At 44.5% G+C, this 23998-nt stretch overlaps 7 protein-coding genes across 7 annotated transcripts; 4 read left to right on the top strand and 3 right to left on the bottom strand.

Moving 5' to 3' along the window:
- Positions 1-1875: 1875 nt before the first annotated feature.
- Positions 1876-4288, top strand: K441DRAFT_155352 (uncharacterized protein). Its single transcript, XM_067640222.1, has 6 exons — positions 1876-1903; positions 1969-2577; positions 2632-3101; positions 3159-3276; positions 3333-3511; positions 3578-4288. Exons 2-6 carry the CDS (start codon positions 2200-2202, stop codon positions 4035-4037), a joined length of 1605 nt encoding a protein of 534 aa, XP_067509091.1. The 5' UTR covers positions 1876-1903; positions 1969-2199; the 3' UTR covers positions 4038-4288.
- Positions 4289-4606: 318 nt separating this feature from the next.
- Positions 4607-5791, bottom strand: K441DRAFT_536448 (uncharacterized protein; the record flags this gene model as incomplete). The annotated part of the gene is made up of 2 exons (XM_067642415.1): positions 4607-5520; positions 5584-5791. 2 exons carry the CDS (start codon positions 5789-5791, stop codon positions 4607-4609), a joined length of 1122 nt encoding a protein of 373 aa, XP_067509090.1.
- A 119-nt stretch (positions 5792-5910) lies between these two features.
- On the top strand, positions 5911-8173 carry K441DRAFT_651720 (uncharacterized protein). The gene is made up of 5 exons (XM_067647240.1): positions 5911-6139; positions 6191-6238; positions 6292-6473; positions 6524-6792; positions 6842-8173. The coding sequence occupies exons 1-5, from the start codon at positions 6085-6087 to the stop codon at positions 7905-7907; spliced, it is 1620 nt and encodes a 539-aa protein (XP_067509089.1). The 5' UTR covers positions 5911-6084; the 3' UTR covers positions 7908-8173.
- Positions 8174-8513: 340 nt separating this feature from the next.
- K441DRAFT_626512 (ribonuclease M) lies at positions 8514-10735 on the top strand. The gene is made up of 3 exons (XM_067646136.1): positions 8514-9183; positions 9244-9538; positions 9631-10735. Exons 1-3 carry the CDS (start codon positions 8924-8926, stop codon positions 10336-10338), a joined length of 1263 nt encoding a protein of 420 aa, XP_067509088.1. The 5' UTR covers positions 8514-8923; the 3' UTR covers positions 10339-10735.
- Positions 10736-10916: 181 nt separating this feature from the next.
- Positions 10917-11294, bottom strand: K441DRAFT_155278 (uncharacterized protein). The gene has a single exon (XM_067640220.1). It carries the CDS (start codon positions 11207-11209, stop codon positions 10955-10957), a length of 255 nt encoding a protein of 84 aa, XP_067509087.1. The 5' UTR covers positions 11210-11294; the 3' UTR covers positions 10917-10954.
- Positions 11295-11751: 457 nt separating this feature from the next.
- On the bottom strand, positions 11752-13790 carry K441DRAFT_155306 (DEAD-domain-containing protein). The gene is made up of 4 exons (XM_067640221.1): positions 13572-13790; positions 13445-13520; positions 12793-13389; positions 11752-12749 (listed from the first exon to the last, which is right to left on the bottom strand). Exons 1-4 carry the CDS (start codon positions 13613-13615, stop codon positions 11886-11888), a joined length of 1581 nt encoding a protein of 526 aa, XP_067509086.1. The 5' UTR covers positions 13616-13790; the 3' UTR covers positions 11752-11885.
- A 681-nt stretch (positions 13791-14471) lies between these two features.
- On the top strand, positions 14472-15807 carry K441DRAFT_155260 (rhomboid-domain-containing protein). The gene has a single exon (XM_067640219.1). The coding sequence runs from the start codon at positions 14592-14594 to the stop codon at positions 15396-15398; it is 807 nt and encodes a 268-aa protein (XP_067509085.1). The 5' UTR covers positions 14472-14591; the 3' UTR covers positions 15399-15807.
- The last annotated feature ends 8191 nt before the right edge of the window (positions 15808-23998 follow it).

Below are 23998 nucleotides of genomic sequence, written 5' to 3'. Positions count from 1 at the left end.
AATAAGGGTTTAATAAGAGGGTAAAAGGCCATTTCTTATAGGTAGGAATTAAGAGGTAGTATAAAAAGGATAAGGTCTAGTCTTTTGTAATATATCTATATAGGGTGCTTGCCAATTAAGACGTTAAGTAAGGCCTCTGCTGTAGTATTAGAACGTCACTAATCCGTTCTAAAGTCTTCTAAGCAGTTTACCATGCGATTAATAAGCCCATATATTAAACCAATCCTATACAGCTTTATATGGCCCATACTACTATTAAGTAGCGCGTGCTTAAGTAACTTAAAGTTATAGTCCTCCTTAATCAAAATTAACTCCGCTTTAGTAAAGGCGTTGGCGATAACTAAGTAATAGCTTTATAGCCATTTAGTAAAGGCACTAAGCTTACTATTTAATTGTTTAATATCGCTATAGGCGGGGCTACTAGGTAGTAGGCTTATAGGTATAGTTAGGGGTGGATAGTAATGGGTAGGCGTTTTAGAGGATGAAGCTAGAACTAATAGAGCGCTCTATAATAACGGCACTAATAAGGATCTTGTATTTAGTATAGGGTCCACTATAAAATAACTATTAGCGATAGTTGGTCGTATAGAAGGAGGCATTGCCGCCTATATAGCATTCTACACCTATTATAGTATCTACTAGTTCTGCTACTGCATCTAGTTTATTAAAATTGTTACTGCTACTAATTAGTCTTGCTGTGGAATAGGATTAGCTGGTGATTGTATAACTATGGTATAAGCCTCTCTTTATCGCTGCCGTTGTCTTAGGGGGGAGCTAATTAATTTGTTTGTGCTGCTAGAGTTACCTTAACGGTGCTTATAGCTATCCAACTTTATATCTTTTTTATTCTCCCTATTCTATATGCGTTTACTATACCTAATCTTTAATAATAGTAATAGATCTAGTATATTAAGCGTGGCTTTCTTCTATTTAATTACTTTTAACTAGCGCGCCTAGTAGTAAGCATATAATGGGTAGTGCTTTAATTTAAATTTAAGACAGTGTATAACGCCATGCTTTTTATTCTTACAGTGCTATTAAAGGTAGCAATAACGTTTAAGTAGCGGGTATATATGCTTGCCTTTAACTTCTACACGGTCGCGTTATTCAGCAGCCTCTTTCTATATTTTAGTGGTAGTTAATCTCTTCTTTTTGCCAATAACTTCCTCTACTATACCTTTGTGATTCTTACTAGAGGACCCTTCCTTATCGGCCGCTACTTTGGTTAAAAAACCTGCCGCTTAAAGCGCTGCCTTAACACGCGCATTAACAGCCGTAGTAATTTTAGCATCTCTGGCTTTAGTAGACGCGTCAAAAGGCGTAGCAGCGGTCTTATATTTGACTATAAGATTAACCCAAAAAGCCTTCCTCGCGTACTTTAATTGTGTCTCTATTATTCCCTCTACTTCACACCATTCGTCTATATTATTAACTTCTTTAGGTATTATAGGATCCTTTGGACTTAATATAATAATAGCAGTTAATTAATTAAGCTGGAAAGAATAAAGGCCGTAATATTCGCTGGCTTAACGTGCATTTTCGGCAATAAACTCCTAGAATTTAAAGACTCCGAATAAAATAGGTAAAACATTACTAAATAGCGTTATGCTATCAGCATACACGGCTATATTTAAAAGAAAGGTTTAAGGGCTTTTAGACTGTTCTATAGTAGTAAAAGGCATTAGTGCAGATTCAATAGTAAGGTCTACTTCTTAAGGCGCTTTAGAAGTATTCTTTATAGTATTCTTAGGTGCTTTAGCTCTCCTCCTATATACCATAGCGCTAACTACAATAGGAAAAAATATAGGCTTTAAATAGCTTCAAAAAAAAATAGGCAACGGCGATGTATTGGTATGGAGGATGGGTGGTGTCATGCGCGGGTACAGAAAAGTGGTTCAAACAGGTGAGGATTCGGTAAATTTCTGTACTTGATCATGGTTTCTGACATAAACCCATCCTTTTCCGAAGCGACTGTACGCGAAGCGGCGAAGCACCTCCAGCCATCCAGCCATCCAGCCATAATCAACCTGCAAAACCAGACCGACCTTTCACATACGAACTGCACACCACCTCACCGCACTCCTCTGACCTGTACTCCCCTACTTGTATCTCCATACCGCTTCCACCTCCCTTCACCTCTCAATCCACCTCATCCTGACACCAAACCCCTGCCTATTCACACCACCCCCACATGCGGTAATGGCAGACCACCCTGCCTCAGAAGAGCCGCCCGCGAAGAAGCACGAGAGGAACCATTTGGTCCTGCACTCAGTGCCGAATGCAGGGCCGCGATCGCCGCCCGACAAGCCCTCGCTGCGGACATCGTCCAGTCCCCACATGGGGCACCGGCAGAGCTTCGCGGAGAACCTGCGGGGCGTGCCGCAGTCGCCGCGCGCTCACAGGAAGCCGTCGCTGTCGCAGCAGGCGCTGCAGGACCTGCTGAACAACCCGCCGACCAAGAACGGCGCCCCGGAGTTCGTGGGCAGAGAATGGCGGACCATCCACGTCGGCGAGATCGTCCATCCTGAGCAGGTCCGGTTTGTCGAGTACGATACCAGCGTGGAGGAGGCGACCAAGGTGAGCTGGGAGCTGCGGTGCTGTGAGGATGAGATGGACTGATTGGAATTGCAGATACTGGTCGGCTCAGGCTCTCCCAATGTCGTCCTCGTTCGCGATTCCCCTAGCTCCACGGCCGCGATTGGCACGTTCGATTATAACGACCTAAACGCCTATCTCCTGCTCGTTGTCGGGCTTGCACAACCTCCGGAAAGTGATGAAGCTTCATTTAATGAAATTGCACGGAAAGGGAGGGAAGGGAAGCCTATTCCTCTCAAGGATGTAAAAGATCTTGGAAGGAAAGAACCTCTCATCACACTCCCGCATACTGCCGATCTGGCCAAGGCAATGGAGGTCTTTGGTAGCGGAATCCACCAGATCATAGTCGTTAAGGAGAATACAACGGAGGTTATGGGTCTATTATCACAGTTGAGGTTGGTGCAGTTCTTCTGGGAAAACCGCAAGAGTTTCCCGGCGATTGACCAGTTGTACCCTCAATTAATTAAGGATCTGAACATTGGTTCCCATTCAGTCTTTGCGATCAAGTAAGCTGGCCCAAATTGACTCTGCTGGAGGAATTGAGAGCTAATGCGCCGACCCAGCGGCGATAAACCTCTCACAGATGCCCTCGAGCTCATGAACAACGAAGGCATCACCTCGCTCCCAGTTCTCGACAACCAGAACAACGTCATCGGCAACATTTCCCATGTAGATGTTAGGGTGAGTAACACCCGGCTCTGAGTGCTTGAATAGCCAATTAATCAATCGATCAACAGCTCCTCACAAAATCCTCCTCCCTCCCCCTCCTCCGCTCCTCCTGCATCCACTTCATATCCGTCATCCTCTCCGAGCGCGGCATGAACGACGGCAAAGACCCCTTCCCCGTCTTCCACATAAACTCCTTCTCGACCCTCGCCCACACCGTCGCCAAACTAGTAGCCACCCGCTCCCACCGGTACGTCCCCACAATCGCCCTACCACCCTGCCAAAAAAACCCCAACTAACCCCCCCGCGTATCCAGGATGTGGGTCGTCGAGATGCCCTCGCCCGCCTCCTCGGGTCCCCCGACCCCCGCCTCGACCCCCGCCGTCCTCGTGCCCCCGTCCCCCATAACCCCCCTCCCGACCACTACCAGCACCCCCGGCGCGCTCGCCACGCCGTCCGCAACGCCGCTACTGCCGCCCTACACCGCCGCCCTCGCGCCCGCGCCCGCCATCTCCGCCGCCGTCCCTGCCGCCAGCATGTCCGGCCGCCTGTCCGGCGTCGTCAGCCTGACGGATATCCTGAACCTGTTTGCGAGAGCTAGTGGGCTGAGTCCGCATGACCCCGCGGAGACGAGGCGCGCGAGGAGAAGGAGTAGTAGTAGTAGTATGAGGCGCAGCCTGGATAGTACGAGGAGTGAGAGTGTGGAGGTGCAGCGGCGGGGGAGCATGAGTGGGGGGGTGGTAGGGTTGGGGGTTATGCGGGGGCGGGGGATGTGAGGGTTCGGTGGGTAGATTGTCGGGAGAGTGTGGAGAGCGATGGGGAGAGGGAGAGAGAGTCTGGGTTTTTGGCGAGCGATGCGTGATGGTTGGGGGGTTCTTGTTCCAGAGGTTGTTTGGACAAGTTGATGCATGCTGGTTTCGTCCTGACCTTGTCTCTTTTTTTTCTTCCTGCACCTAATATACCTATGTAGAACGCTGCTAAAAGCTGGCAGGATGGATTTTGCTTGCGGTTTGGTGCCCGACCCGGTTTTTTAGATTATGGGAACGTTCTCTTCACCTCTGTTCTTCGAAGTGGTCTTGGATAACTGGAGACTTTTGCTGTGATGGGAATATTGAACCTCGTGCTCTTAGTTAGAGAAAGAGATGTATTCGCAGTGGCTGACAGTGTTGGTCTACTTTGGAAATCGGGCCAATTAAGTCCGGTGGGCTTGTAGGTATCGACCTGCTTATGCTCCTGTAAATACCGTACAGATACGTATCGTGGCGTCGACGACATCTTTCAGGCGGGATTATGACCACATTCGGATACGCTTTGTCTTTCTGCCTTACATCTGAGCGCTGTAGTTTCAATCAAGAGCGTACCGCCGTAAAGCGTACTGGCGATTTCGCCACGGGATCCTATCCTGAGGATACGGAGACCGTCTATACCCGCTATCTCCCACCACAGCATCAGCACCTCTCGACGCCGCCCTGTCAGCGCAGCCATTCCCCTGACCACGGCCACACCCCCGCCCGCTTTCGTCAAAGTGCGTTGGAAGCGCCTCCCTGTACTGCACGTGCCGGTCCCAGTCTTCGAGCTTGGTGTACGGGCTCCGCAGCCACGCGCCCAGCTCGTGCAGGAACAGCCGCGCGTTGTCCCGTCCGAGGAACTCCTGCAGCATCTCCTCGGCTTGCCCGCTGCTGCCTTTGGTGTCGACCGTCTTGAGGATCGCGACGATGTACTCGAGCAGGAATTCGGCATTGTTGGCGCGCCGTGTGTTGCTGTTGGCGTCGCTGCTTTCAGCGCTACTGCTACTGTGGGTGGTACTGGCGCTGGCACTGGCACTGGTGCTGGCGTTGTTATTGTTGGCCGAGCTGGAGCTGCTGGTGTCGGTGTCTGGGTTTAAGAAGGTGAAGACGCGTAGTTCGCGGCGGATCCAGGCCCGGGCGCGGGACTGCAGGTCTGGAGAGCTTGCAAAGAGGGAGGGCGTGAGGTTTTTGTAGCGGGAGACGCGGTTGCTGCCGACGTGGAGGGAGTAGAGGCCGTGCTGGTAGATGTGGCGGCGGCGGAGGAGAGCAGTGTCGGGGCTTAGAGACGAGGATGGCCGCGCTCGGTTGAGTCTGGGGCGGTTGGGACGATGAGAGGGTGTATATGTCCTGGATGCCTGGGTGGTAGAGGATTCTGTAGATTTGGGTGGGGGTTGGGTGGAGTGGACGGTATAGGTCTTGAAGTCTGTTGGAGAGCGCCAGTCATATTCGACGGCGGTGACTTCGGTATTACCTGTTCAAAAGATTATTAGCACGAGTCCAAAGACCAAGAGAATAAAGAGGTGAAAAGGCGTACATAGTGGACATGCTGAGCGCTCTTGCAGCCAGCTCACGAGGCAAATGAAGTCGAAGGTGTAGTGATTGCATGGAACCGTGATTGCTCTCTCTGAGACAGCGGAAAGGCAAATAACGCAGGCGTCCGAAGACCCATTATGTGCTGTAGAGACGGAATGTGGTGGGAGTGCTTGCGGTGCATCCCTCTCAATTCCTACGATCTCGTCCATACGCTGGGTTGAAGAAGTTCGGAAGTGATGCGGCGAAATAACGAGCATGATGGCGCGAGACGCTCGGGCCATATACAGGGCTGAAGAACTCCCATCATTACTCTTGCCTTACGCCATGACCCTCATCCCCAACGCCTTCTTTTTTTTCCTCCCACCTTTCTCCCTTTCGCTCCTGGAGCCGTTGAATGCTCTCCGCCTTCTCAAGACGAATACCAATACTTTCGCAGTCCCGGAGGATGTTAGGATCGGGACCCATTGGGGTATCGAACGGCACGAGCAATGGCAGATCAGTGATGCATACTGTTACTGCGCTGAAGCGGTGGTCATGCGATGACAAGGACTTACCTAGTCAGTGTGCCTGGGCTGAGAGAGCAGTATCATGCTGATAGTATTCGACAGGTGTATCGCAGATCAAAGCTATTCACATTTACGACTTCGATAATACGCGTAAGTCATTCTAGGTTGGAGGGGATGTACGGTGGCTAACCATTTTTCATAAGTGTTTGCAAGCCCCCTACCGAATAAGCAGATATGGAACAGTCCTACGATCGGCCAGCTTGGATCCCCAGATATCTTCGTTAGCGGAGGATGGTGGCATGATGCTGCAATTCTAGCTTCAACGGGCGAGGGCGTGGAGAGAGAGGAGCCGAAAGCTTGGGAAGGATGGTGGAACGAGCAGATAGTGGGTTGGAATGCTGGATTGATGGAAGGAACCCGCTAACGGATGTGAAGGTCAGCCTTGTGGAGCTCACCATGCAGCAAAAAGATGCCCTAAACGTTTTACTTACCGGTAGATCTGAGAGTGGATTTGGCGAACTAATTAAGCGCATTGTTCGAAGCAAGAAGCTGGACTTTGATATGGTTTGCCTAAAACCTACTGTTGGTCCAACGAACCAGAAGTTCTCAAACACTATGGCTTTCAAGCAAGAACTACTCAAAGATATTGTTTACACATACAAGGACGCGGATGAGATCAGAGTCTACGAAGACAGAGTGAAGCAGTAAGTTATAACTAAAACAGTGGTCTTCACTAATGCTCAGATCTTTTAGCGTGAAGGGTTTCCGCGACTTCTTCTTTGCATTCAACAAAGCCTTGATGTCGGCAGATGCTCCAACGCCACGGAAACCTATCACTGCCGAAGTAATTCAAGTTGCCGAGAATGCAACAAGCTTAGACCCGGTTTCAGAGGTTTCAGAAGTGCAACGAATGATCAACACGCACAATCTTGCTGTCAAAGGCGGGAATGCGCTTCCAGGTGTACGTCCTTACCAGATTAAGCGGACAGTCTTCTACACAGGCTATATGATACCGCCGCCTATGACCGACAAGCTGGTGGCTCTTGTCAATTTGCCTTCAAACACACCTGAGGGTGAGGTACGCTTTCTTGCTAACAGCATATTAATCACACCAAAACCATGCCCTAGAAGCATTTTGGATAAGGTGGGTGGCATAGGCAAAAAGGTCATTTGGCGCGTCACTGGTATCTCCGTCTTTGAGAACAGACTTTGGGCTGCACGTGTTGAACCCGTCCCTCATACTCAAAAATACTACTCAGAGAACCCAACTCCGACAGTTGTTCTCGCTCTTCGTAGAGGTGCGAAGCCAGCGGATGCTGTGCATATTCAAAACTGGCATCCCGTGCCAGACGACAAGGCGTTTGAGTTTGAGACTGTGGTAGGCGAAAAAGTACTGCTGAGAGTCGAAGAAGAGCAAGCGAACGAGAGCGAGTGGGAAAGCTATTTCCCAAATAAGAACCACAAGCGCATGCATCCTCGCGAAGAGGAGTATATTTCATTAAACGGAACGGGTCCTCAATCGCAGAATTGGCAGCCCCAACATTCACGGCCTAGAGGGTCGGATGACAAGCGGCCCGGTGGGGTTTCGTCAGGCTACAGAGGCGGGAACCAACACCGAAACCGCGGAGGCCAGAGGGGCTCGTCACATGGCGGCAGAGGCGGAAGAGGCGGATACTCTCGTGGCGGTGGAGGTGGTGGCGGAAGGGGCCGTGGTAGAGGCCCTGGACAGTATAAGAGCTTGGACGATGTGGGTGAGAAGAATCATGGGAACGGCTATCCGAGTTATGATGACAGCAGCATGCCATACAACGGGTATTAAAATCGACTGCATGTGTTAGTCACTGTGCGGCTTATTCTGCCTTAACGGTGCGGGAGCTAGGCGTCCACATGTCATAGATTACAGCTATGTGTGGAGGATGTTCGCTATGGTCTTGTATATTTCCAGTAGTATTACGGCCTCAGGTCATATGGCCTTGTAATCCGTTGGCAATTATCTCGTCAACTAGACTGGTGTCGTGGCATCTGCACGGAGAAGGCTTTACTGCAAAATAAGTTGTCTAAGCAGTAGCTGCGGAGTTCGTCGAGCTGTACGATAACAAGTTTTATACGAAGTGAATCGGTAGATACCCAATTACCCCAGGGTTGAATGATACTCTTCTTGGCAATTTGTCGTCCTTTTTCCAAATGCATCGACCTAATAGCTTCACGGGCAGACTGTATCCAGCCATCTGTGCGACTAGAAATAGAGGAGCTCACAGTGAAACGGGTAATTTGGCTGGGATAGGGTCCGGCCATCGCCCCAGAACAAGCAGGTCCAACGGGTCAGCCCCGTGCAGCAGTTAAGCCACTCCTGCAGGCGCAGGCCAAGGCGAGTGCCGCTGATCGCCATGGCCCGCCCACCTTGCAACGACCTCAATCCCTCCACCATTGTCGCACGCCCCGTTAGACCTTATCGCCGCTGGTTGGTCGTCATGCCGGAGCCGGGAGCGATCCTCATCATCTTCCGCACCTGGCATGCCTGGGCAATGCCCTGTTTTAACCCCCCATGAGGCCTCGGACTGCTCCCTGACTGGACAGCCACTAAACAATGTAGGACTGCCTTCCACAGTGTGTTCTATGCATACAACCACCTCCCTTTTTCATCTCTAGTAGTCTCGTTCTTCTGTCCAATACGAGAAGTCTACCTCTAGTCCTTCCGTGTGGGGATCGCGCTGCAGAGCTCCGTCTGGCTTATTGTGCCCGCGTTCAGCATGGCCCTTCTGGGCACTGTTGAAGCAGTACAAAAATGCGCCTCGGTCTGCCCTAGGAGCAGATCGCGCTGCAATCGCAAAGACCATGGCTTTCTCAATTCCTTCTCTGCGGTCAATTTCCAAGTTCGCCTTTGGTGGCGCCCAGCTGCTTCTAGGTTCTGGATCGAGAGTACTGGGAGGGACACCCAAGACATGCTCGAACCCCCAGTTGAGCTGCCAGAATACTACTGCGGTGTCGGATTTGTGCTGCTTCAATGCTCCAGGTGGACAGCTCTTGCAGACGCAGTTCTGGGATACTAATCCTTCAACGGGCCCGTCAAACTCTTGGACTATTCATGGATTATGGTAGGCAAACATTGCTTAAATAAAGCATCCATTAGAGGCTTTGTGCTAACATATACACAGGCCGGACCACTGTGACGGCACCTTCGATTCCAACTGTGATCCCAACCGAGCGTATACCAATATCACAGCCATTCTGCAATCCTTTGGAGGGACGGATCTGCTGTCATATATGAACACATACTGGAAAGATAACCAAGGAGATGACGAAACTTTCTGGGAGCACGAGTGGGGAAAGCACGGTACCTGCATAAGCACACTATCACCTAGCTGCTATACCAACTACCAAGCGACGGAAGAGGCTGTAGACTTCTTCCAGAAGGTGGTAGACCTATTCAAGACACTGCCGTCTTACGATGTATGTTCTGTCCTCCCTATCCTTATTACAGCCCTCTAAATATCCGAGCCACAATCTCTAAAAGAGCACCCACTAACCCACACTCCCCCCAGTGGCTCTCAGCCGCCGGCATCGTCCCCTCCAACACAGCCACCTACACCTCAGCGCAGATCCAAACCGCGCTCGGTGCCAACCGCGGCGGTTTCTCCGTCACTCTGGGCTGCAGCTCCGGCGCCCTCAACGAAATCTGGTACCATTACGACGTGCGTGGCTCCGTGCAAACCGGCACCTTCGTTGCGACCAACCCCGACGGCTCCAAATCCACCTGCCCCTCCACGGGGATCAAGTACCTGCTGAAAAGCGGCTCCCCGGTCTCCAGCAGCCCCGCCGGCGGTACCAGCACGACGCTCGTGACCGGCACCAAGACCAGCACTGCCACTACCCCGACAGGCACCGCGGGCACGTTTTCGGGTAAAGGCTACCTGAACGTCGTCACGGGCGGCGCGACGGACGGCTGCATCATCAGCGGCGGGACATGGTACACTTCCGGCACGTGCGCGACCTTCACGGCGGCGGCCAGCGGGTCCGGCTTCACGCTGACGTCGTCGAAGGGGAAGTGCGCGATTGCGTCCTCGGGCGCGCTGACGTGCGGGTCCAGCGTCAGCACCGCGACCGTCTTCACGGCTGTGAACGGGAATCTGGCGGCGGGGGGCAGTACGGCGTTTTCGGCGGATGCGGTGCCAAGTGGCTCGACGCAGGCGACGGTGTATTCGGGGAGCGGGCATGCGGTGGGTTTGGTGGTTTCTTGGCAGGGTGTTTAAGGGTGGGGGTGTATGATCTGGGAGATGCTAAGGGACCTTTCTTTTTCGCATCCTTGGGTTCTCGGATTGCATACGTATATATGCATATGAAATGAAATGATTAAGATTCATCAACGGGCTCAATCGCAGGTGATAAGGGTGGTAAGTAATTTCTAGGCGTTGATGTACGGCAAACGGTTTTTGGTCAAAGTAATGCGTGTTATGCAGCAAATACTCGAAATAATGCGAGGGATGGTACTACACATAGGAAGGTCGAGAAATTTTGGAGGTATGCAAATGTACGGGATGCAGATGCATAGATGTACAGATGGCAGGATGGCAAGATGGGAATGTGCAAGTTTGGAACAATCCAGGCAACCTAATCCGTTAGAATGTAATCATTTTCACTTCACCATGGAAGCACGAGTAGAGAGAAAGTAATTTTGCATTGAGGAAAAAAGCTACACGATGCCGGGCCACAGACAATCTAATCGACTGCTTCCAGCTCGAATCATGCCATCGCCGTTGCCTCAACCAAGTCTTTCTAAAAAATAAAAAATAAAGTAATTTTTCTTGCGGTTTTTCCTTCTACCAGGCACGTCCAATGCCCTACTACCATTTCTGCAGATGAAACTGGTCAAAAACTAGTCAAATCCGGAAAAACGGCTACACAAAAGATCGGTGCCCAGACTGATCCGGTCCTTATCGAGGCGAAAAGGATGATCAACAATAAAGTGAGATGAGCCGTTCCGTAGCGCCCATGAGATGACGTATTGATGGGATGAGAGCACCGTTTAGGGAATGTCTGATGATGCATGGTCTCGAGGGACAACGAGACCAAGTGTTGAGGAATGAGAATGGCTGGTGAGAGCCCGGAGGCGTCTTTTGACATGCAACGCCTGAAAAGATTTGTGTGTATGAGAAAGAGAGGGCCGGTTCCCTGCCCAACAAAGGCAGAAAGTATATCCCGTTTCTGTCAGGGGAGGGCCAGAGTTGCTGAGGAATGTTGAGAAAGGGTGGTAACTGAGAGAGCCAGAAATCCTAACAAGAGAGAATGAACTTTTTAAGAATTACACCGCCAGTCGTCGATCCAGCTAATCGATGGGGACGCAAGTCGGTGAAAGACGCAGGAGGGATATCTGGATACAGTAAAACAAGGGAATGGAAGACCGCCGGACGTAGAAATAGAAGGCGGCGTCGTGAACTTGGGTGGAAGTAACAAAGAAATAGAATGAACCAAAGATCCAGGAGAGACCAGACATATAGTACAGATACGAGGGACGGAAACCGTTAACTCCATGGCGCGCCGGTTTTTCGATTCATAACATCTCCGAAGAAAAACCAGGTATCCCGTTTCGAGTCGTGTCCCACTCCCGTAATCATGAAGCAGAAACCAGAAATATGTGCATGTTGAGAAAAATACCAAAATCTGCCCCCAGGTCCACTGCGCAAAGGGAAATCACGCCAGATATGTTAAAAGAGGGCCACAAAGCCTAGGTTGACGAGAACTGCTCAGGTAAATGAGGAACAATACGCATACAACTCGAATCACTTGCAAGCTCAAGGTTTTACGCCGGAGCAGCAGGTGGGGGTCGAGTGTTCCGTTGAGGATTGTGTCCGTTCTGGCGGTTCTGCTGGTTTGGAGGCGGACCCCGCCGTTGTCCTTGGAACTGGCCACCACCACGCTGATTACGCTGGTGGTTTTGCCTATTGTTGGATTGGTTAGAGTTGGAGCGGGAAACAGTTGCATTGTTGTCCTGATCTTGAGTTTGGGCTTGACCCTGAGCTTGACCTTGCGCTTGATTTTGGGTTTGGCCTTGATTTCGCTGGCTGGCGTTGTTGGAGATAGGACGTGGGATAGTCTCCGGGGACTCATAAACATAGAGCTTCTTTTCGATGACTTGTGGGATAGGCTGAATCTCAGTTCCCAACTCTTGTTCGATTAGATAGAGGTTGAAACGATCCTCCCAATTAATCAAGTTAATAGCCAAACCCAAATGACCAAACCTGCCAGAACGACCAATACGATGAAGATAGGTCTCAGCGTTCTTAGGGAAATCAAAGTTGATGACGACATTGACAGCTTGAATATCGATACCGCGAGTGAGGAGATCTGAACAGACAAGATTACGACAAACGCCATTCCGGAAGTCGTGGAAAACACGGTTACGGTTGTGCTGAAGCATACGGGCGTGTGAGTAAAAGCAAGAATAGCCAAGCTCTGTGATCTTCTTGGCAAGCAACTCGACGCGGTTGGTCGAGTTACAAAAGATGATGGACTGGTTGATCTGCAACTTGTTGAACAGGGTATTGAGACAGTGAACTTTTTGCTTTTCCTCAACAAAGGCGTAGTATTGAGTGATACCTCGAAGCGTGAGTTCATCCATGAGGTTAATCTCGTATGGTGAATTCATGTGTTTGTCCTGTGAATGCTAGTTACCCGGTGAGCGACTATAAGCATGGTGGTTTACTTACCTTGAAACTCTTAACCACAATTGGGAAAGTGGCACTAAAGAGCATGACCTGACGATCCTTTGGATGGAAAGCCAAGAGTTGTTCGATGACTGGAGTAAACTCTGGGGACAACAGCTTGTCTGCCTCATCCATCACAAATGTTACACAAGCTGAGAGATCTGCGACGCCCTTGCTTGCAAGATCAAGAATTCTTCCAGGAGTTCCAACAATAATGTGCACTGGCTCACTCAGTCGAATAATGTCGTCCTTGAGGCCAGTGCCTCCCGTTGTTACCATAACATTTACGCCTAGGTGTTTTCCGAGAGTTTTGCAAACTTGGGATGTTTGCAGCGCAAGCTCTCGCGTTGGAACAAGTATGAGGGCCTGTATCTTGGTGCTCTTAGGATTGATACGTTCGAGGGTAGGTATGACGAAAGCGGCAGTCTTTCCAGTTCCGTTCTTTGCTCGTGCAAGAATGTCTCGCCCTGTCAGAGCCACCGGAATAGTCTCTTCTTGGATGGGTGATGGCTTCTCGAAGCCGGCCTCGAAAATCCCCATCATTAGTTCGCGCTTAATATAAAAGTCTTCGAACTCGAGGCCTTTGGTTGCTGTAACGTCCTGGAGAAAATTTAGTATCCTAAGCAGTGCCAATCCAAACACTTTCACTCCGTACCTCAGTCTGCGGTCGAGTGTCCTTGGAAGAAATTTTGAGTCCATCTTTCCAGTTCGCGTCCGATGATGATGGCTCGCTGTATGACAAGTCAGTTTGGCGCTAATTGTCCTAGATACCTCCCACCTACCCTAGTTTTGTCGCCGCTAGTTTGTTTGTGATATCGGATGTCATTTTGCAGATATGCCACCTAGGGTGAGCAAAGGCGAGTGTCACTGGAGTGTGGAGTGACGGAAGCGTAGTTTGTCGGGCTAGATGACCGCAGACTTATATATTTTGTTTTAAATGTGGCTAATAGCTCAGAGGAGGGCGTTTCTGAGTCAAGGCAAGTGGCCGCCGCTGGCGGTGGGAAATGAGATCAGGCGAAGGAGGTTGTGCCTGGATGCGCGTCGTGCGGTAGTAAAGGTAGAAAGGTTGATTCGATGATTTTAGGCAGGTCGTCGCTTCATGCAACTGTCCGAGGACGCAGCTTCTTAGTTAGCAGGAGGCGTAGAAGCAGTATTTGCGCTGAGGATTGAATTTGTTCACGGGCGAGCCTTGCAGTGCGGAGACTCTAGAAGGTTGCGTGGTGAGAGAAATATCTTGATTGTCAAGGGTGTGGCGGTCCTGGCAAAGGCGTCACGCAGGTTAGGCGCAGTGAGGAGAGCTGTGAGGTAGGTAGTCGAGTCAGGTTCTTTATGAAGGGAAGTCGTGGGCAAGCGTGAAGCCGGTCAAAGCTAGCCCATGCCTAGGGGCCCTGGGCCAACCGACATGATTGGACAGGGGAACGTCGAAGCAAACAGAATCGATCGATCGCAGCATCTGCCTATTGCCGCCTCCCCCTCTCCACGTTACCTAGTTGCGAAACGAGTGCAACCCGAAAATCACTGTTATACTGCATACTTAGCCTGCTCCTGAATCACCTTTCCTGAAAGCTCTCTTCGGTGTTGCCAATTAAAATTCAGCATTTTCACCCCTTGCAGCAGAAGCCCTTGGAGCTTGCCACGACCGCATACTATATCTATCGTGACTCCAGCGACATCGCAACCCAAAGCCACTGCAAAGCTCCTCCAAACAATCTTTATCCAGCAGCGTCAGGTGCTTCATTCTGTACATCAAGTCCGTTACAGACCATTGATTACCCTACGTGGCGCTCTCTCAACGTGCCACCATGTCTTTTTTCCTACGGCGATACTCTTCCACCTCCAGACAGTTACCCGTCCATGCACTCAGGTACAGTCGCCAGATGCTCCGCCGAGGATTCTCTCGCCCGTATTCAAATTACTCTAGCTATGGGTCTGGAGGCGCCGCAAAAGTCCTCTGGGGTTTGATAGGCGCGAATACTGCTGTTTTCGCGGTATATAATTACGCGGAACCTGCCAAGACCAAATCAGTTGGTCCATTTGCTACGATTTCCAACTATCAATTGTATCAAAAGATCTTGAACAATTTTGTCATCTCTTTGGACGGGGTGAGAGCCGGGAAATGGTGGACGGCACTCACTTCTACATTCTTCCACATGAATATATGGCACCTTCTTGGAAATATGGTCTCCATGTATGCTTTTGGCAGCATCCTTATCCGTCATCCAGGCATCAAAGCAACTCACATCGCCGCTTTGGCTGTTGGATCCGGTTTATCCGGAAGTGCCGGCTTTCTTCTACACCAATACAGTCGAGAACAACCGAATGTAAAAGAGTACGGTCTCGGAGCTAGCGGGGCCGTGATGGGTATGGGTGCAGCTGCTGCTTGTCTCTCCCCTAAACAATCTATGCTTCTTTACGGCTTTATTCCACTTCCTTTATGGGTACTTATCGGAGGATATTTCGTATTAGACTCCTATTATCTCGATCGGCCCGGAACTAAGATAGCGCATTCTGGACATCTAGGTGGACTTGCCTTCGGACTTGTATACTATTTTCTAAGGTTGAGAAGATTTGGGGGGATTGCATCATTCGTGAGACATTCGCGGCGATGATAACATCATGTCTTCAACATGTTACTTTAATTTTCGTTCACATTTGGTGCATCGCATTTGCCAAGCCTCAGGAAGGTAGCGTTGGAGTATAGGCGTGAATAAAAGGTGAAAGGTTGCGGGGTTTGGAATTAGACGCTGGATCTGCTGTCTCTGTTCAACCAACACATCGCATTTTTTGACAACTCATCTACTAGAAAACGTCACTGTCTCAGCCTTTCGCCTCTTTTTCGGTTTTAATCTAGCATTACCGCAGGAAACAAAGAGGCATATCAAATTTCGCAAAGGACGCACAATTGTTATCGCGAAGACGTTGGCACGAACACAATGCAGTTTCGGAGCTTAGATGAGGAACCTTATCTGGTATTCACGTTATTGTAGATCGTATTGAGTGGGGTTGAACGGACCGAGGTGTACAATGGAAAATAATGGGAAAGGGAAGCTTTGGTGGTTGGGTGATTATCGAGAATGAGGGATCTGAGCGAGAACTCATGCAGTAGTGTCAGTGCGATAACCCAGCGAGACTGCTGTGAACTATTTACTTTGGTGTTTAATCATTCTACGGCTTTTCCTTGAATCCATCCCACGGATAAGCCAAAATCATTCGACGCAGTTTTTCCGACGTGGTTTTATTCCACATTCTTGCTCCAACCCCTCAAAAGTCTTGCGGAGAACACTTCGCAATAAACATAGTTGAATAAGATTTTTTGCTGATCGACTAATAGGGTAAGTGCTTGGGTACAACTTTACCTTTTTTTCATTCTCTCTTTCATTTTGTTTTGGAGGCACGCAGAAGGTCTTTAAACAACATAGATGAATATATTGTAGCTGTGGAAGTATTCATGTTAGTGGCTGGTATAAAAAAATACCCCCGAGGATAGTTCGTGCAAAGACTCCTAAGTGAATTTAAGTACAGGACTGATCCCTTTGAGAAAAGGTGAAGTTGAGGTGATGAAGACTAATCAGATTCAGATTCGGATGAGTTATGGTCTATAAGTCATGATTACCGGTGACAATTTGAAGTGCCGAAAGAAATTGGAAATGATGGATGATTAAGGGTTGTGTTTGATGCGTGTAGTCTGCTCTAAATGACCCTAGAGGTAACGTAGGTGATAGGGTTATGACGGCGATAGGGTTATAACGGTCGGCTAGTACCGCCTTCCTAATGTAGCATATTGCCGGCTCCAAAATCAAAATATACGTGGTTTTCCTTAAATTTTAGGATTCTTAATGCGTAGTTATTGCAAAGCTTTTTGAATCTAATTCTAGGAGGAGGAATAGAGGCTTCAATCTCTATAGCTTGGCTAGGAGATCCTCGCCCCTTTACTTAAAGATATAGCCTAAAACTAATATCTAGCTAAAACGTATAGAGACTTACTACCTAAAGAGAGCTAATAATAAGGTTGTATAGCTTAACCTTATAGGCTTAGGATTTCTATACCTCCTTTACGCGCTTAGGGTAATCCTATTATAGGACTTAGTAATTCTATATAAGTAATTCCCGCTCTACCCCCTATAAAAGGACTCCCTTTTTAGTTATAAGGGGTACTAAAGGTTTACCGCGTGGGTAGAAAGCTTACTAGCTAGCGTAGTTATACTAGATAAGATAATAATATAGAAATATTAGCCCGCCTATAAGGCTATAGCTAAGCTAAAATATAAGGCCGCGATTTTAGAGATAAAGGGGGTTTAATTACGCGTATAAATAATTTTAGAACGCCTTAGCGAGATAAAAAGGTTATTAGTATTATTTACACCTATATAGATCTAGTAAAAGAAGATAAGTATCTAGATAGGGCTTACAGAGTCTATATATCCGTCTTTAAACGGCCTTATACCCTTACCTTTACTTATACCTATACTTATACCTATACCCACGTCCGTTCCTAAACGCGTTAATAGCTAAATTCCGTCTTTAGATAAACCCTCTCCTATATATCTAACCTCTAAGAAGATACTAGGAGGTCCTTTACTATCTGCTACTATAGAGCCTATTTAGCTATCTACTATAACGTCTACTATACCCCCGCAGCAGCTACTATAAGCTTTTACTATATACCTACTATAGCTACTATAAGCTAATGCTTAACCTCTCCTATTTATTCTTAACCTATAGGCGCTACTAAAAAATATATATATAATGCTTTAGGGCGGTAATTTAGTATTCTAGCTCTAGGCTAAGTAGACTTTAGGGCTAGTAGATAGGCTATTAATTAAAGCTCTTAATCGCTACTAGGGAGTACGCTAATAGGTTAATAGCGAGGCTATATTTTATAGCTGTCGCTATATAATAATTAAGGATATAAAATGGCGCGTAGAAGACAGTATAGTAAAAAAATAAGAGATAGGCTATTAACTAGCTGGAATAGCTATAAGGCTAGTACTCTTTAAATTAGCTTTATAAGTATATTTAAATAGTTATTTTACTATAGTAAAATAACTATTTAGATCTTTTTATAAAGCCAATCTAAAGAACGCTGACCTTGTAGCTATTCTAGCTAGTTAATAGCCTATCTCTTATCTCTTACCATATTATCTTTTACGCGCCGTCTTATATCCTTAATTATTTTACGGTAATAGCTATAGAATATTGCCTTGCCGTTAACCCGCTAGCGCGCCCCCTAGTAGTAATTAAGAGCTTTAATTAACGGCTTACCTATTAGCCCTAAATTCTACTTAGCCTAGAGCTAGAATACTAAATTACTACCTAAAAGCATTTTATATTTCCTTAACGGCGCCTATAAATTAAGGATAAATAGAAAAGGTTAAGCGTTAGCTTATAACAGCTATAGTAGGGGTATAATAAAAGCTTATAGTAGCTACAGTGGGGTATAATAGACGTTATAGTAGACGGCTAAGTAGGCTCTATGGCGGTAGATAGTTAAGGACCCTTTAGTATTTTTTTAGGGATTAGATATATAGAAGGTTTATTTAAAGACAGAATCTAGCTATTAGCGCGTTTAGGAATAGACTTAGGTATAGATATAGATATAAGTATAGGGCCGTTTAAAGACGGATATATAGACTTTATAGGCCCTATTTAGATGCCCGTCTTCCCTTACTAAATCTATATAGGTATAAATAATACTAATAACCTTTCTATCTCGCTAAGGCGTTTTAAAATCGTTTATACGCGTAATTATACCCCCTTTATCTCTAAGATTGAGGCCTAATATTTTAGCTTAGTTACGGCCTTATAGGCAGGCCAGTATTTCCGTATTATTATCTTATTTAGCATAACTATACTAGCTAGTAAGCTTTCTACCTATATAGTAAACCTTTAATACTCCTTATAGTAAAAGAGGGAGTTCTTCTATAGGAGGTAAAGCGGGAACTACTTATATAGGATTACCCTAAGCGTATAGAGGAGGCGAACAAATCCTAAGCCGATAAGGTTAAGCTATATAACCTTATTATTAGCCCTCTTTAGGTAGTAGATCTCTATATATTTTAGCTAAATATTAGTCTTAGGCTATATTTTTAAATAAAGGGCCTCCTTTAGCACCTCCTATATACAGGGGAGAAAGTAGCCCCCCTTTTTTTTAGGAAGCTAGTAATTAACCGTATAAATATACACGGTAGATAGCTAAGGTAGGCTCCCACTATTGCATCTATATTCTAGCGTTTAGCCTATTTAATTTAGGTCTTCTTAATACCGCTAAGCTTAGTATACTAAATACTTTACTTATAGGCGCTATAGGTTTTCTCTTTTAAGTAAATTTCTACCCCCTAAAATATCTTTTATTTTATTTAAACTATATATAATAGCTTAACGGTTATTATAGTACTTTAATATTACTAGGGAAGATATATAGGTTATAGTAGTCCTTTAGCTAAAAAGGATAAAAAGCTCTTAGTACTATTCTTACTTTAGTAGTTAAAGAAGTAAAAGGCTATTATAAAGAGAGGGTAGAGAATAGGGTTAGTATTATATATATAGCCTATATACTTAACCTTACTATATTATTAGTATAATTATATATAACACTAGCTTATCTAGCTTAGGCCCTTTATTCTCTAGTTTAATAAAAATAAGGTTAGTAAGCTAAATATCCTATTTACTTTTACCCTAGATAGTAGTAGCATCCCATGCGCCGTCAAGGTGCTCCTTTTATCGTGGCCCATGCGCGAACACCAAAATATTAACATGCGTCTCTACCGAAGTATCTTATCGTGATTAAACCACCACAATGGATCGCAAACGTTCTTCCAATAATGCAGACCTTGTTTAACCTGGAGTTGAATTATATATCAAATTTAAGCTTTATTATCATAATATTGGGTTATAATTAATTGATTAAATCTACAGCTTAATTTTACCAAGACTTAATTAAATCTAGAGCCTTTAGTTGGCCCGGTAAAAGGAGCACCTTTTGTAACGGCGTATGGGATAGCCTAAAAAATAAGTTAGAAACTAGTAGCTATATAGACCGGATATAAACCTAATAAATACTTAGCCGTAGTTTAAAGGTAAGATTTAACTAAACTTAGTATCTTAAAGCATATCTCTTAGTACTAAGTAATTACCTTTTAAGCTCTTTAATATTATAGCCGCTAGTAATTATAAATAGGCCTTAATTAATAAAGTTAATAAATTAAATCTGGTTCTTATTACGGCGGATACTATTTAGTACCGTTTCTGGCCGAAACCGATGCTAGAGGCCTGGTACTCGCCACACCAAAAGGAGAGCCTATATGGAAAAGAGGGCAATAGGAGAATGTAATAGACCTCACGTTTATATCACCAGATCTATACAGAAAAGTCAACTTCTATGGTATAGTTGAGGAATAGGCCCTTATAAGAGACCATATACCGATCCGCATCCAAATTAATAATGCCAGCTGTCCGCCAGCGGAACGCCAGCGCCTCGCCCTTAAGAAGCTAAACTTATAGGGCTTTCTCTAAAGCATCCAGGAGCTTAACTAAACCACATCTAAAGACCCCTTTTAAGCCCTTTAGGAAGGGATTAAGTAAGCACTTAAAGAATACTGCCCACAAGCACAGCCTAGCTGGCAGGCCCGTTAAGAATAGTCGCCACAGGCTATATAACTCCACGCCGGCGCCTAATAGGCGCGACGACAGCTCTAAGCCTATAACAACCCCAAGGACCACTAAAGATATTTAGCATTAAACAATCAACTACAAAAAGAGACTAGGAGAGTTAGTTATAATAACTAGAGACGCTTTATTTATAAACTTACTAAAGATTAGTTAAAACCATATAATTGTAACGAAACCTTATAGCAAGAACTACAATGGGCTTATTAATAGGCTAGGTGTATAGGAAATGCAAGTACAAAAATCAACAACGTAATAATAACTGGTGGAGTGGTTGCCCAACAGATTAACTCCAATTATATTCTAAGAATTACTACAAGGAAGGAACTATCTAGGTAGGGACTAAGGGTCCTTAAATATACAACCGTACTCCTATAAAATCCTTCTTATACGTAATATACGTCTTATATATAAGGTACGTAAGTTCCTCTTATTCCTCTTATTTAATATATAGCACATTATATAACCTTAGTTACTATTCCTCGTCACATAGTTCTATTAGATCTATTTTAGACTATGCCTAAATTAACCAACTAGCTTCTTCCGTCTCTTCTCTAAGTAGTTATAATATCGTACTTAAAGCGTCCGTAACACTATCTCCCTCCTCTTTATCTTCGTCCTTAAAGATTTAAAATATCTCTAAGTTATTTACTAAAAGTATAATATCCGTTTAATTAATTTAGTTAATATTATTGCTTATTATGCCTAAAGCAATTTCTTCTTTATACGCCCAACGTCGTGCTCGCACTGTTGCTATAATATTGTCTCTTAGTGAGATTATACCATCTCCGTGTTCTCGTTATTTAAAAGAGGGGTTAGTTTATATTATATTAGCGAACCTATCTTTATAACAACTATTCTTTTACTTAGAGTATACTAAAGCGAATATTTGTTTATCCTATAACGTTCGCTCTACTTCTAATGCTAAATATACGCAACCTATTACTCTTAATAGTCGTCTAGTTCCCTAATTAATTTGTTTTAGGGTCTTGTGTTTAATCTACTGCTACGCGGCTAGATAGTAAACTATCGTAAGCCCTTACTAAGTTGGAATGTTCCCGTGATGCGGAACAGAAGGCCCTAAATACTTAAATTGCGGCGTCTACTCGTCTGCTTCGTCTTAAAAAGGTTTATAAGAAGGTTTATTCTAAAAAGTAGAAACTTATAGAATAAGGTCTATAGAAACTAGGTAATAAAAGAATAGATTCTCTTCTAATAGAGAAGGAAATAGATCCGAGTAGTTTAGCAACTACTCTTCTTAGGTCCCCCTTAGGTAACTTATTCTTTGGCAATCCTTTTTTATTAATACTACCTAACCTAATCTCTTCTAATACTCCTATACCTTTCCTATAGCGTTTTTTAAATTCTCTAGTAGCTTCTAGGTAGTCTTAGTATAGCCTATCCGCTTAACCTTATACTATATCTCATTATTAATGTTCTTATAATTAACAATCTTTAATACTTATCATTTATCTTCTTCTTATCCTCTATACGTGTCTACTTTATAAACTGGTGGCTTAATATTCCCATATACTGGCTCTAGCATTGCGATATACTATATAGGGTAGATCTTCATTTTAGCTAGTAGGTTTAACTTAAACGTAACTAGTGAAATCCTTTATATAATTTTAAAAGGTCCTAGTCTAACATAGTCTAATTTCTTACTTAGTTGTTAACTCTTAAAATTTTTGTATAGTAGCTATACTTTATCTCCCTCCTTAAAATCTAGTCCCTTAGATCTCTTAGCATTATAGTACTTTTTTATTCTCTCTTATACTTTCTTTACTGATTCTATAAGGTCTATATAAAGATTCATTAATGTCTTTATTCTCTCTTTAGCTATACTACTCGTTTTCTTTACTTACTATAGTAATAATAATATTCTTAGCTTATATCCATAATTTGCCTTAAATAGTAATGTGCCTATTCCTTCTTAAGGTGTTATATTATATACGAATTATATAATTAGTAATAGTAACATCTAATTGTTCTATACATAATTAATATAATACCTTAGGTACTGTTCTAGCGTCTAATTTAACCTTTCCGTTTAACCGTCTGTCTACAGATAATATACGGTAGAAGTTACTACTTAAACTCCTTACTCCGCTAAGAATACTTCCTAGAATACTGCTATAAATCTTAGATCTCTATCCAATATAACTTTACTTAGTGCTCTATATTTTATAAACACTTCTTTAATATAGATTTTAGCGATATCTTCTACTAAGATTTCTTTTATGCATGCTATAAAGTATCCCCACTTTATAAGCTTATCTACTATTACTAAGATTACGTTGTAATCTTATCCGGTAATAGGGTCTTTTAATTTCGGCAACTTAATAATAAAGTCCCATAATATAACCTCCTATAGTCTCTTTAGTATTTTAATAGGTTATAGCCCTCTGTATAGCTTATACCTTATTAGTTTATTTCTTTAGCAATCTAAATATTCCCTTATAACCTTTCTAGCTATTCTCTAGATTCCGTCAATAATATATTCCTCCTAGAGTCTTAACACTAGGCCTATAGCTCCATTATATCCTTAAGTTAATCCCTTATAGAAGTCCTTTATAAATTGCTCTGCTATACTTCTTAGGATGTACTTTACTTCTTAATTTTCGTATATATCCGTCTATAGATTTTTTAGCTATGCTTCTAGAATTCTTTATGCCTAAAAGCTTTCTAGTATCTTATAGACTTTCTCTAGTTCGTCGTCTTCTTAGGTTGCTGTAATTTTCGGATAATTATACCTAATTAATCTATCTATATCTTTTCGTAATAAAGCCCCTAATGGCTTTTCCTTATTTTGTAGTTTAGCTTTACGGCTTAGAGCATCTGCCCGTGTATTATCTGTACCTTTAGTATACTAAATCTTAAAATAGTATTCCGCAAGCATCTCTGCCCATCTAACCTATCTTTAGTTAAGTTCCTTTATTATTAGGAATCCTATTAGGTTTTTATAATCCGTCTTAACTATAAATGGTTTCTTTATGCCTTATAAGAATACTCTTTATTCCTTTAATACTATAACTATACCTAATAACTCCTTATTGTAGATGTTATAGTTTAACTCTGGTAGTATTATTTTCCGACTATAGTATACTACTAGGTGCTATTTATCTTAATGCCTTTATATAAAGCACGCCCCTAGTATATAGTCTAATGTATCTATTTTTATAACTGTCTCTAGTCCTAGTTAATAGATCTTAAGAACTGGCTCCTGGGTAAACAACTCTTTAACTTTCTTAAAGAGTTTTCTTTACTCTTCTCCCTATATCTATAGTTCTTCTTTCTTTATTAACTACGTAAATGGCTTAATATCTTTTAACCACTGCGCTATAAACCTTCTATAGTAATTGCAAAACCCTAGAAACAATCTTAACTATATAACGTTCTCTAGTTCCTACTAATTTACTATAGCCTTAATCTTTTTTAGATCTATGCTAAGTTAGCTTAGTTTAATAATAAATCTAATAAAATTGGTCTTCTTAGTAAAGAACTCGCATTTCTTAATTGCTACTGGCATCTGTTCTTCTTATAG

The sequence above is a fragment of the Cenococcum geophilum genome (assembly GCF_001692895.1).
Source record: "Cenococcum geophilum 1.58 unplaced genomic scaffold K441scaffold_3, whole genome shotgun sequence".
Lineage (NCBI taxonomy): Eukaryota > Fungi > Ascomycota > Dothideomycetes > Gloniales > Gloniaceae > Cenococcum > Cenococcum geophilum.
The sequence above is the reverse complement of the archived record's forward strand: the minus strand, read 5'-3'. Positions and strand labels throughout refer to the sequence as shown.